At 39.0% G+C, this 14,152-nt stretch overlaps 1 protein-coding gene across 1 annotated transcript in view; it reads right to left on the bottom strand.

Annotated features, from left to right (window-relative positions):
* LOC133623053 (intraflagellar transport protein 81 homolog) overlaps positions 1 to 14,152 on the bottom strand; it is a 49,936-nt gene that overhangs the window by 13,919 nt on the left and 21,865 nt on the right. The window contains exon 11 of the mRNA XM_061985980.2: positions 3,000 to 3,149. Coding sequence (XP_061841964.1) covers positions 3,000 to 3,149 — 150 coding nt within the window. The remainder of the gene's footprint in view (positions 1 to 2,999; positions 3,150 to 14,152) is intronic.

Below are 14,152 nucleotides of genomic sequence, written 5' to 3'. Positions count from 1 at the left end.
CTAGTAACATTAAGGAACATCACATAAATACTATATAGCAATTGAAAATATATGAAAAAGAGTAGGAAGAAGCAGATCCTACCGTTTAACATATTATACTGATAATTATCCACACCTGTTCTTTAAACATGTTGACACTTTCAATAATAATTGTTTTTTATATGTTGACATTAGAAAGTTTGTTCACTTCCTGTTGTGTTTAAATGCCACCATTTTCTAAAAGAATGAGAAAAGAACTGACCGTGTCGAACAATATATAGATAGTTTAAATCAGGAGCATTGAAAGTGCACTGGGGTAATATTTGTGAAAATTAATTTTCTCAACTTTTATTCACATTTGAAAAAAAATATCAAATTCTAAATTTGCCAAGTAATGATGATTTCGGGCTTGGCTAAATAATGTTATTTAGCCTTTTTTTTTTTTTTTTTAAATATAAAATGTATTATATTAAAACAATATATATCAATAATAATTTAAAAAAATGATGTACACATGCACAGTGTTTATGGAAAAAGTTTGAAAACCTCTAGTTTTGAAAGAAGAAAAAAACAAGTAAATTGGAGTAAAAAAAAGACAAAAGTACTGCTTGTGCAGTTATAAAGAAAAAATGAGAAAATAAAAGATGTTAGAAGATACTTGACCAGAGAAAATAATTTTCTTTAGTCATAGGTCATTTATGTAATTGAAACTATACCAAATTTTTCGGACTATAAGTCGCAGTTTTTTTTCATAGTTTGGCCAGGGGTGCGACTTATACTCAGGAGCGACTTATGTGTGAAATTATTAACACATTACCGTAAAATATCAAATAATATTAGCTCATTCACGTAAGAGACTAGACGTATAAGATTTTGTGGGATTTAGCGATTAGGAGTGACAGATTGTTTGGTAAACGTATAGCATGTTCTATATGTTATAGTTATTTGAATGACTCTTACCATAATATGTTACGTTAACATACCAGACACGTTCTCAGTTGGTTATTTATGCCTCATATAACGTACACTTATTCAGCCTGTTGTTCACTATTCTTTATTTATTATAAATTGCCTTTCAAATGTCTATTCTTGGTGTTGGGTTTTATCAAATAAATTTCCCCCAAAAATGCGACTTATATATGTTTTTTTCCTTCTTTATTATGCATTTTCGGCCGGTGCGACTTATACTCCGGAGCAACTTATACTCCGAAAAATAGGGTAAGTAAATTGGAGTAAAAAAGACTAAAGTACTGCTTGTGCAGTTATAAAGAAAAAATAAAAGATGTTAGAAGATACTTGACCAGAGAAAATAATTTTCTTTAGTCATAAATTGAAACTATAATACATAATCTTACTCTTTTGTGGGTCGTTTTGTAGCAAATGGCATTGAGAAGATAGCACCCTTCTGCAGAGTGAGAGGGATACACTAACTCGTCACATCCAAAGGATGAGGCAGAAGAAAAGTGTCATAGCTTAACAAATCCCAGCGAGGGATGAAGAAAGAGCAGGGGTAGCAGATGCAGCCGTCAGAAATAGAAGCTCCACATGGCTACTTTCAAACCGCCTATCAACAAGTCAGGCGCTGGGACCACAAAGAGGTGTGAAGCCATTCCCAGGAAGCTTACAGCACGCCAGTGTTAGCACAGCCTGCTTGAATGGGGAGATCAAATACGAACAGAACATTTGGACAGGGGTGGCCAAAGCACAGGCACAGCACACATGCAAAAGTGGGGTGTGGGTTGAATGCCTTGCTCAAGGGCAATACAGCAATTAATTTCTTGTGGGGGAGCAAAGAGCATTTTTCCCACTGCCTCATTCACATTTTCTCCAAGTCGGTCTTTAATGGTATAGCTGCCCTATTTAAGAGAGTACAGTACAGTACAGTATGTCCAGTACAGTAAGTGCACTGCAAAAAGTCAGTGTTCAAAAATAGGGGAAAAAAAATACAAAAATTAGGGGTATTTTATTTGAACTAAGCAAAATTATCTGCCAATAGAACAAGACATTTTTGCTTGTCAAGACTTTCCAAAACAAGTCAAATTAGCTAACTTCAACGAACCCAAAAATACCTTAAAATAAGAATATTCTCACTAATAACAAGTGCACTTTTCTTGGTAGAAAAAAAACAGACCTTTTTGCTCAATATGTTGAAAAATATTCTTAAATGAAGTAAATGCTAGTGCCATTATCTTGACATAATGATATGCGCTCGGCATTACATTTCTTGAAACCAGCAAACTTATATTCAAAACTAATTTATTGCTCTTAATGGAAAAGCAACAAGGCAACCGCTTGTTACTCTCGGGGTCTACGAGCCACTCAGGCAAATCATATGGTCTAAAAATGCATTTTTCCATCGATAACAGGACATCATCGCGTCAAGTGCGTGCTCTTTCAGTCAATTAGTGCGCATATATACAGCCTGGCCCACGGCCAAAACATTTTTAATTGTAATTTTGAAGAATTTATCTGAATGTGCATGAGCTATTTCTGTTCAAAATTGTTAGAAATGTCACATGTTAAATGTTTAAATATTAACTGTCAGTTTACTGTATTGTGTCAACTGTACTACTTTATGAGTACATAGTTTCTATTGTTTCATTGAAAATAAAACAGCAAAGTCCATTTGGCTGTCATCCGTTTTAATTATGAGACACAATTGTGCCAAATTCATGATTTTTTTTTCATGCTTGAAATAAGAAATGATTACTTTAAAAAAAGTAGTTTTATACTTGTGAGTGTTGATGACACAGCTTTGCAACAGTTGATGTTCTAGTTTCAAGCATGTTTTACTCAATATAGGTCATCAACAAGCTGTAATATCTTACTGAGATCATTTAAGACCAAAACCCTTAAAACAAGTAAAACACTAACATAAAATCTGCTTAGTGAGAAGAATGATCTTATTAGACAGAAAATAAGCAAATATCACCCTTATTTGAGATATTTAATCTTACTTAAATTTCAGTTTTTGCAGTGTGATGAGTTTGCATTTTCTAAAATATGATGTGAGAAGTTACCAGTTTCTCTTGTACAGACTCATGTCTCTGCTTGAGAATCTCCTCTGTCCGCTGAAGAACCCCGTACTCGGCCTTCAGCTCTGCGATTTCTTGCCGTTTCTTCTTGTATACTGTTCCCTTGCTGCGCAGTTTTACCACCAAGCGTTTCAGCTACGAGTGAACAAAAGACATAATTGGGTGTTACTTTCTTAAATAGGTCAGTACATGTGATAACAGCCTGGGATCTCTTTGGATGATTGTTCGTCACTCTGACATGCAAATAAGCACTCGGAACAAATAACCCTAAATTAAAATGTGACGCTATCACAAAATAAATGCAGAAACTCTGTAGACAAGGGTGTCTGTCCGAAGTGTGGCCCAGGATTACAGCTCATTTTTTAATTGTTCCGCAGTATATTTTAAAAATACAACTAACAGCATACTTGCCAACCTTGAGACCTCCGATTTCGGGAGGTGGTGGGTGGGGGTGGGGGGGCGTGGTCGGGGGGCGTGGTTGGGGGCGTGGTTAAGAGGGGAGGAGTATATTTACAGCTAGAATTCCCCAAGTCAAGTATTTCATATATATATATATATATATATATATATATATAAAAGAAATACTTGAATTTCAGTGTTCATTTATTTACACATATACACACACATAACACTCATCTACTCATTGTTGAGTTAAGGGTTGAATTGTCCATCCTTCTTCTATTCTCTGTCACTATTTTTCTAACCATGCTGAACACCCTCTCTGATGATGCATTCTGCTTTGTCTCCTTGTTGTGTGCCCAGTTGGGCACTGCACTCTCTAAAAGCCCTAGATGTTAATGTCACATATGCATGTACAGTAGATGGCAGTATTGTCCTGTTTAAGAGTGTCACAACATTGCTGTTTACGGCAGACAAACTGCTTTACGGTAGACGAAAACGTGACTGCTGTTGTTGTGTGTTGTTGCCGTGCTGGCGAGGACGTTAACGAAACTGCCTAACAATAAACCTGGAGGGGGCGTGGCCTCCAGCTCCACCTGAATTCCGGGAGATTTTCGGGAGAAAATTTGTCCCGGGAGGTTTTCGGGAGAGGCGCTGAATTTCGGGAGTCTCCCGGAAAATCCGGGAGGGTTGGCAAGTATGACTAACAGCAACAGAAACATTTGAGCAAAAGGTTTATACTAATAATGCTAATAATAATAATAATATACTTTGTCAGCTATAACACTGATTTAGGTTTTAATCATATTGACATTGGGATTGACTTGAGCCGGTTCACACAATTCTAACAATATCAAAATGGTGCCAATATACATGGGTTTTTAGGTAAGCGCCCTCCACGCGAAAAACATTTGGACACCCCTACTTTAGACATTTCTAAGTATCAGTGACAGAAGACTATTTCATTGCACTTTGTAGGATTTAAGCGTTAAACAGATGTCATTATGCCTCGCTGGCAACAAAGATCACATGATTTTTAGTAAACAATCATTTTCAGACCAATGAAATGTAATTGGATAATTTTCTGTGCCACACCTGATGATTTCTTGTGGCACACTAATGTACCGCTGCACAGTGGCTGGAAATCGTTGCCTTAACGTCTATAAAAGAGCACTATCGTCTAGGGGTGTAACGGTACACAAAAATTTCGGTTCGGTACGTACCTCGGTTTAGAGGTCACGGTTCGGTTAATTTTCGGTACAGTAAGAAAACAACAAAATATAAATTTTTTGGTTATTTATTTACCAAATTTCTAAACAATGGCTTTATCCTTTTAACATTGGGAACACTATAATAATTCTGCCCACGTTAATCAACATTAAACTGCCTCAAGTTGTTGCTCAGATTAAATAAAATGACAAAACTTTTCTTCTACATATAAAAAGTGCAACATTAAACAGTTTCAAGTCAACTCATCATGCTTAATTTATTACAGCATTTGGGAAGTCTGTAGTTGATTTATTATGTAAATGTTATATTTTTATCAACATGTCATAGCAGGGACCCTGCCATTCAAAACTAGGCTGCTGCATTACTAATGATTAATGTAACTATAGCTGAAAAAATGGTACAATAGCAATAGGAGAGACTATTCATCCCTGAACACCATGGAGTTCATCATGTAGGCTTTATGATGCAGTTACATTATTATATCAACTATCAGAGACAGAAGCTCTTCATTAGGGGTGTCCGATAATGGCTTTTTTGCCAATATCCGATATTCCGATATTGTCCAACTCTTAATTACAGATACCGATATCAACCGATACCGATATATACAGTCGTGGAATTAACACATTACTATGCCTAATTTGGACAACCAGGTATGGTGAAGATAAGGTCCTTTTTAAAAAAACTATCCATCCATCCATCCATTTTCTACCGCTTATTCCCTTTGGGGTCGTTAAATAAAATAAGATAAATTAATTAAAAACATTTTCTTGAATAAAAAAGAAAGTAAAACAATATAAAAACAGTTACATAGAAACTAGTAATTAATGAAAATTAGTCAAATTAAATGTTAAAGGTTAGTACTATTAGTGGACCAGCAGCACGCACAATCATGCGTGCTTACGGACTGTATCCCTTGCAGACTGTATTGATATATATTGATATATAATGTAGGAACCAGAATATTAATAACAGAAAGAAACAACCCTTTTGTGTGAATGAGTGTAAATGGGGGAGGGAGGTTTTTTGGGTTGGTGCACTAATTGTAAGTGTATCTTGTGTTTTTTATGTTGATTTAATAAAAAAATAAAAAATAAAAAAAGGTACAGATAATAAAAAAAAACAATACCAATAATTTCCGATATTACATTTTAAAGCATTTATCGGCCGATAATATCTACTCTTCATTTAAAATAATGTCCTTTTTTGCTGCTTCAACACAGCTCAATCAACACAGAAAAAGGTAAAGTGAAAGAACAGACAGACAGGGCTTTGCTGTCCGTAACACACACACACAGACACACACACGCACACACACCGCAAAATGAGCTAACGCTACGCTAAAAGCGAATTAGCCTTCACCTCAAGCCAGGACTGCGAGCGAGCTGAGCTGCCTTTTATATTTCTAGAAGGTCAACGGGCTCATAGTGATGTTACTAGTAGTTCACTGGGAGGTGTTTATTATAATTTGGGGAGAGTCCGCTGCCTGATGCTTACCTGCTAAACGCTAAGCACTGACTACATGCGCTCTGAATGCGCACTGCTGATTGGCTGTTACCGCTCTGAATACGCACTGCTGAATGGCTGTTACCGCTCTGTTTGTAACCAATCAGATGGTTGTGTGGGTGGGACAATGCTGGGTGCTGTGCAGAGTACTGACAGAAACAGAGGCAGAAGGAAGCAGAGGCGGCTACTTAATATGTCCGTGTGGAAACTCTTTCGGTACGCCTTCGAACCGAACCGAAACCCCCGTACCGAAAACGGTTCAATACAAGTACTACTATCGTCATTTTAGAGGCTTTTAAAATGATATTAGATCAGAGTAGGCGCCATAATAATTGTACTTCTAATAAAATACTACATACATGTCAAGTTGTGTACAGGGTAAATTTATATGATTCTCCTCTTGGCCACCATGCTTAGATTCTGGAGCATCCTATCTCCTCTGTTGCTATTATCGGTAGTCAGGGTTCAAAGGTCTGCTCCATCCCTGACTTGAGCTGCTGCTCACACCTCCTCAACAGATTATGTGCTAATGATTATCAGCAAACAGTAAAGCAGAAATGATTATTAAATATTGAATAATCTGGAATTGAACTGTGCTATGTTTACGAAGCAGCTGTCCGTGAAATGGCAACGGTTTGTCTTCAGTTCCCCAGAAAACGACCCCGGTTGACAACCACAATTCTCACATCCCAAAAAAAAATTTCAAGCAGCAGTCGCTAGTCATGTCAGGAATTTAAATGTTCTTGTGGAACTCTTGCATAGTTCCCCCTTTCACAAAAATTAGAAGCGGCGTAAAAATAAAAACAGGAGACACAAAGAAACACACGATATGGCACTTCCCAATCAATAACCACTTAGGTGTTGGTTCCAAAAGAAAGCAGCAAAAGTACCATTTCAACTTGTTAATATGCTGTCCAACACACATGTGCAAAAGGCCAGAGGAGGAAATAGATTAAAACAACAGTAGAGGGGAGACCGTGCCCTGATCTGACACCGGATCTGTCCAGCCAGCTACAGTATGTCCAACAAACAGCTCCATCTGGCAGACTCGCTGCTGCAAGTGGATGTTGAGATGGCCCCCCACCCCGAGAGTCTGCCTGTCTATTGGGACACAATGAAACTCCTCCACAATGAAGAGCAGCTATAAATGAACAAGGACACATGAGAACAGTCCCAGAAATCACAGCTTCATATTCTTTGGGGACCCGAGAAGCTTGATGTAAGAGTGGGTGGATGGTTCAGAGTATATTCTATGTGTATTTTAGGACATCAAGGACAGACGTGGCTGAGAGAGGACTTAACAGGGCAGAATAATACTCCATAGTCTTCCTAGCAGCGTGTTCCAATAACCACCCTTTGCCAAACAAGTAGCTCAGTCGAAACACCCTTGACAATTCCACCAACAAGCCCACAGCGACATGAAGAGAGCAGGGCATCTTTGGAAATGAACAGCACAATGATGACAAACATTCTGTATATACGGTACAGTATGCAACCGGTTTTATGTGATCAGTTGGCAAACGTTTTATACTGGCCAACCGGTGATGAGCAGACACACTTAATGACAAGCAGTAGATTGAAGAAATCTGTTGATAAAAATCTCCAGGAGTCAGATAAGCACTGTTGGGCAAAACCTTTTCAATGCAATTGCATGCATAAATCCATTGACTCTTTACATTATTTAAGTGCTACCTCGGATTTCATATGCCCCATTTTTTCTTTCATTCGCTGTTCGACAATAATTTTGGCCAATATCTTGCACAAGTGTTACGGTTTGGTTGCAGCTTACTGCGTGGTTCGTTCTCCCGGGATGCAAACGGACGACTCCGGACAGGACTTGCAGGTAGGAACATGATTTAATCTTGAACGAATCAAAGAGGTACAAAAACAGAAAACAAACCGACGGAACAAGGTGCCGATCGCACTTGAAGCTAAATACTTAGCAGGGGCTAGGAGACAAGCAGAACTTACGTAACAGTAGCGTGAAGCAAACAAAGAAGCCAGGCCGACTGACTGGCAAAAGCAGGCTTAAATAATGCCTCTGATGAGAAACAGGTGAGTGTCCCGAACACCGGAGGCAGGTGAAAATAATAAGTAGCCATGGTAACTAAACAAACTCAGAGGTGCACAAACAGGAAGTAAGTAGTCCAAAACTAACAGAAAACACAAAACATGATCCGGACCACGAATCATGACAACAGGTTTTCCTACCGCCAAACATTACGGGTCACAAAGTCTGTTTGCTCGTGTATAAATCCACAAAATCGAGCGCCCAAACATACAATGCCACGCGTTGGTGACTAAGGCCTGAATTACTAAAGTTTTGCGTGTACTAAAACACGTGCAAACTTGATTGCACACGCAAAGCTGATCTACTAAACGTGTGCAAAGTGGATTGCGTCTGTTAAGTGAGCAGAATAATCCATTTGGCATCTCCCTCTTCAATAAACATGCAAATTATATGCTGATCGTCAAAACACCCTCAAAACTGGGAGGAGAAGACAGAAATGTAATTATTTAGCACATGCAAAGTGATTTATCAACACTCATTGTTTTGAGAGCACTATTTAGCGTTTTATTTAGCACGTGTCAGAAGGACATGCAAACTGACAGTTGCACACACGGCTGCATGATCAGTGCTCGTGCTGCACAAACAAATAATGGACAGACAAGAATCCTACGTGTGTGTGTGTGTGTGTGTGTGTCAACATATTTGGATGGTCAGAAATAAAAAATATTAGACTATCCAGCTACATCATTGTGGAGGGGGGCGTGGCCTGCGGGCCTGCAGCGAAGCAGGGTGTGCCAGGACCCGCCTCGAAGTCAGCGACAGGTGCGTAGATGATCCAGGTGGGCCTTATTATCTAATCACCTGTCGCTCTGTTTAAGCAGCAGCCGGGGAGCGGAGGTAGTTGGAGCTGGCGTGAAAGCGAGAGCGTGCCTATCACACCCACAAAAGACAATTGCTGGAAAGCGACTTCCACAATTTGTGGAAGTCGCCTTCCAGTGGGTCCTCCAGAGTAGACCACCAAGCATCTCCCTGCAAGCCCGTTTCATGGTTCAATACAGTTTTATTTTTCACTCAAAGTCTGTGTGTTGCTTTCCTAGCAATTGTCTTTTGTGGGTGTGATAGGCACGCTCTCGCTCTCACGCCAGCTCCAACTACCTCTCCTCCCCGGCTGCTGCTTAAACAGAGCGACAGGTGATTGGATAATAAGGCCCACCTGGGCCATCTAGGCACCTGTCGCTGACTTTGAGGCCGGTCCTGGCACATCCCGCTTCGCTGCATGCCCGCAGGCCACGCCCCCCTCCACAATCATTTTATAATATTGCGGCTGCTTGAGGATTTAAGGACTTATTCAAATACATTACATTGATGCGTTTTCTAATGACATTTGTCACATATTAATAAACACATTATGTGTGAATGTTGTCTATCTGTGTTGGCCCTGCGATGAGGTGGCGGCTTGTCCAGGGTGTACACCGCCTTCCGCTCGAGTGCAGCTGGGATAGGCTCCAGCACCCCCCGCGACCCCGAAAGGGACAAGCGGTAGAAAATGAATGGATATTATTAAACACATGTGAAGAATTAATTATTTTGTGTCTTGAGCTGGACTAAGTACAGCCTCTCTCGAATGAGCGCGGCGGTAAAAATGCCCATAAACCGTAGTACATGTCTCCTGCACGTGTGAAAACATAGAATAAGCCACAGCATGATAACATGAATGTACAGTAACTGAGAGTGTCTCCATGGTGATGCCCCATATAATACACGCAAAATCCTCATTTAATTAAGGCGGTCTGCACCACTTTACATTTGAACACATGCAACACGCCCACTAATAGTTCATGCAGTTTTATAAATTGCACACGCTGTTTACCGCCTTAGTAAATTAGGCCGCAAGTTTGTGTTTTCATTGAGTACGACTGCAAAATAAAAACACCATGGGGTCAAAAAAAGTTCCAAGCGCCAGGACTTTGATAAAGAGGGTGAAAAACATCATGAATTTAAGGAAGAACTCGTAGCAAAGTACAAAAATACTTCTGCCCTCCTGTCCTCCTTCTCTACATATCGGTGTCTTACCAAACAGGAGTCTTCAATAAACATAAAGGTGATGTTCAATGTTAATATATTATTTTCATTGGTCATTTATATGTATTTCACATTGCTTTCTGCAAGTACAATTTTTGTCATTCTGTATAAAATGTGTTTTCTGGTCGCCTGGAACATACTAAATTGGTTTAATATTTGTTATGGGGAAAATTTGCTCTAGTTATCATACAATTCAGTTTTCATCATTTTGACCTTTTGGAGCGGACTACTAACATAAACCTGAGGTATCCATACTTGCCAACCTTGAGACCTCCGATTTCGGGAGGTGGGGGGTGGGGGGGCGTGGTCGGGAGCGGGGCTAAGAGGGGAGGAGTATATTTACAGCTAGAATTCACCAAGTCAAGTATTTCATACATATACGGTACATATACCGGTATATATATATATATATATATATATATATATATATATATATATATATATATATATATATATATATAAGAAATACTTGACTTTCAGTGAATTCTAGCTGTATATATATTTATATATATATATATATATATACTTGAATTTCAGTGTTCATTTATTTACACATATACACACACATAACACTCATCTACTCATTGTTGAGTTAAGGGTTGAATTGTCCATCCTTGTTCTATTCTCTGTCACTATTTTTCTAACCATGCTAAACACCCTTTCGCAGGTACCCAGAAAGGTTTCGAGTACCACCAAAAAAACTGAATCTCTGAAGACAGTATAAAAATCTGTGTTAAAGGTGTACAAATACTGTTTGTATAATAAGCATGTTATTTTTTTTTACAAATGAGGGTTAAGAGTTCAGTACTAAAAAAAAAAAAAGAATGTGGCTTAAGTACAGTTTTTTAATTGAGCTGCTGCATTTTTTGGTTGGGTTGTTTATTTATTTTGAGTAACTTCTATACATTTCTAAAAGGGGAATAATGTAATAGAGTTATCTATGTTTGTCTGTTGCCATCTCCTGGTGAATGTTGGCTATAGCGTACTGGGGTTACTTTTTGGTTGGCCAACGATTTACGTGGTGTTGCGCACCTGACGTCACTCAGGTCCGCATGGAGCTGGAGGGGGCGTGGCTTCCAGCTCCGCCTGAATTTCGGGACAAAATTTGTCCCGGGAGGTTTTCGGGAGAGGCGCTGAATTTCGGGAGTCTCCCGGAAAATCCGGGAGGGTTGGCAAGTATGGAGGTATCACTGTCCAAACACAAGACACAAAGAACAGACAAATTGCCCATTTGAAATATAATGTGAAACTGAAACCCCTCTAGTTGCTTGTTTGACATTCTTTGACATGTACGTGGATATTCACATTCAGTAACAGTAAGAGTGTAAGAAAATAATTTCTAGGAATAACGAATAAGGGTTCCATTTTCTAACATAGGTAAAACACATAAACATAGCCTTTTACATTAAGAGATTCCCATTGCTTTGCTTAGGTTATTGCTTTCTTAGAATAATTGAGTCATTTTTCAATTCCATTAAAATTCCAACCATCATTTGCCAGAAGCCGACACCAGCTGTTTATTTCTTGTTGCCAAGGCATCTCTTTTAGATGCAATGCAATGTCTCAGAAATTGCGGGCCAAAGCAGACTTTCAATCATCTGTGTCCGTGCACTGATCCCTAATGCTACAATTAAATGTGTGTTATGCAGATTTAATTGATGGAATTCGTCCTCTTCATCCACAGTAGCTCACCAGAGGTGACAAGCGTTAGAAATATTTGTTCTTCTGCGTTAACCAATTGCGAGCGTTGCACAGAACTCTGACGACAAAGAGGATGGTCTTGTTGACTTAAGTCTTTGTATCTTACTGTTTCCATATTTACCCGTTGAGTGTATAATTTACTATGAAAGAAGATATTGTGTGTCGCTACAGCAATACTCTGCTGCCAGCCACAACAGCTTGGTCCAGCGCTGATTGGAGTAGCGGCAGCCAATCCAGAGGGCACTTAAAGTCAGCTGACATGTCATCTTAAACAGTGTGATGTGGGTTACAATTGAATTGCTATTGCGACATCCACTGGACACATTTAGAACAGCAGTTTCTTTCATAAAAAATTTGCAGCTCATTTTTGTTCCTGGCAAACTCATCCTGCGGGCTTCGGGTCGGATTAAACCTTCTGGCGGGCCTGTTACTGTTAGAATAATTATGTGTAAGTTATCACACAACTCTTATGCTTAAAGGCCGTTGCTATAGTTATTATCAATTGTGCTGAAGTTGTACTTTTCTATCTGTGCAAAGCGTGTCGTCTCGTATCAGTGTTTGTTTCCAGGCCGAACATCGAGTACCGTGACGCAGACAAAGCAGAGACAGGGCGATATCACGAGTGTCAGCACATTTGCATTTCATTAATAGTCATATGTTGTGTCTAACTGGGGCTGTTGAGGTTACCCCCTTCCCTCAGCGACAGCCTCAGTGATGTAACCAGGGACCTCCCAAATAAATAGAGGAAGCACGTGGGCAGGATTTTAGAGCGTAGTTTGGATCTGTAACTAGAGGACAGCCCAATAATGTCTCTCCTCATTGAGCAAAATTCAACTCTGTCCCTGCATGATTCCTTGCTCTTGTCTGTTTAATAGACGTCATCAGTGTTTGAACCTGACAGTTACGGCTCGGGCCGTACGTTTGACACCCTTGGTCTAAAGTGTACAATAGCTAACCGCTAAAAGGAAGCTAGCGCTTCTGAATACAAACAAAACGGTGGGTCTACACATACATCGATTGTAACGACATCAAGTACAAGAGCCGTATCTAGTCGATACTACAATGATTACATCAATTTTTTTTATGATCACAAAATCTTTTTGAATTTTCGTTATGTTTATAAATTTTGAAAATACATCTCTGGACTAGGGATGTCCCGATCCAGGTTTTTGCACTTCCGATCCGATACCGATATTGTTTTTGCGCTTCCGTTCCGATACCGATACTGACCGATACCGATACCGATACTGACCGATAATGGCCTATCCGAGCATGTATTAAAGTTTAAAGTTATTTAGCCTACTTAGTTGTCAGAATCATGTTGAAAAGGGTTTTAGTACTCTTGATAACAACTAGCCAGCTGAATTAGGGGAGTTTGAAAAATACACAATGGTTGGTAACAAGAAACTGACCTGTTTATTCAAGGATAAACACAAAATAGACAAAATTATACATGACAAACAGAAATGGCATCATTGAACTAGGGCTGGGCGATATGGCCTTTTTTTAATATTGCGATATTTTAAGGCCATATTGCGATACACGATATATATCTCGATATTTTGCCTTAGCCTTGAATGAACACTTGATGCATATAATCACATCAGTATGATGATTCAATGTGTTTTGATTGATTGATTGAGACTTTTATTAGTAGGTTGCACAGTGAAGTACATATTCCGTACAATTGACCACTAAATGGTAACACCCAAATAAGTTTTTCAACTTGTTTAAGTCGGGATCCACTTAAATTGATTCATGATACAGATATATACTATCAGATATATACTATCATCATAATACAGTTATCACACAAGATAATCACATTGAATTATTTACATTATTTATAATCCAGGGTGTGGAGGGGGGCGCTGGATGTAAGTGTCAAAAAGACAGCCAAAAGAGTTTGATATGAGAATAAATCTAAAGTTAAAATATAGGGTAGAAATGCATCCATTTGCAGGAAATGTAGTCTTGATTTTCAAAATGTTCTTTCAAGGCCTGCATGTCTTCATTAAAACATTCTTCTTCATACTGCATTAATATATGCTACTTTTAAACTTTCATGCAGAGAAGGAAATCACAAGTAAAAAAATCACTAATTTTTTCATACGGTGTTGATCTGGAAATGTTTGCCCCGGCATTTTGATGGTGTGGACTTGTGGCACCGAACGGAGATAAGCGTCTCGACAGACGTTATAATATTTGA

This window comes from Nerophis lumbriciformis, linkage group LG12 (assembly GCF_033978685.3).
Source record: "Nerophis lumbriciformis linkage group LG12, RoL_Nlum_v2.1, whole genome shotgun sequence".
In the NCBI taxonomy this organism is placed as follows: domain Eukaryota; kingdom Metazoa; phylum Chordata; class Actinopteri; order Syngnathiformes; family Syngnathidae; genus Nerophis; species Nerophis lumbriciformis.
Note: the sequence above shows the minus strand (reverse complement) of the source record. Positions and strands in the feature narration are given on the sequence as shown.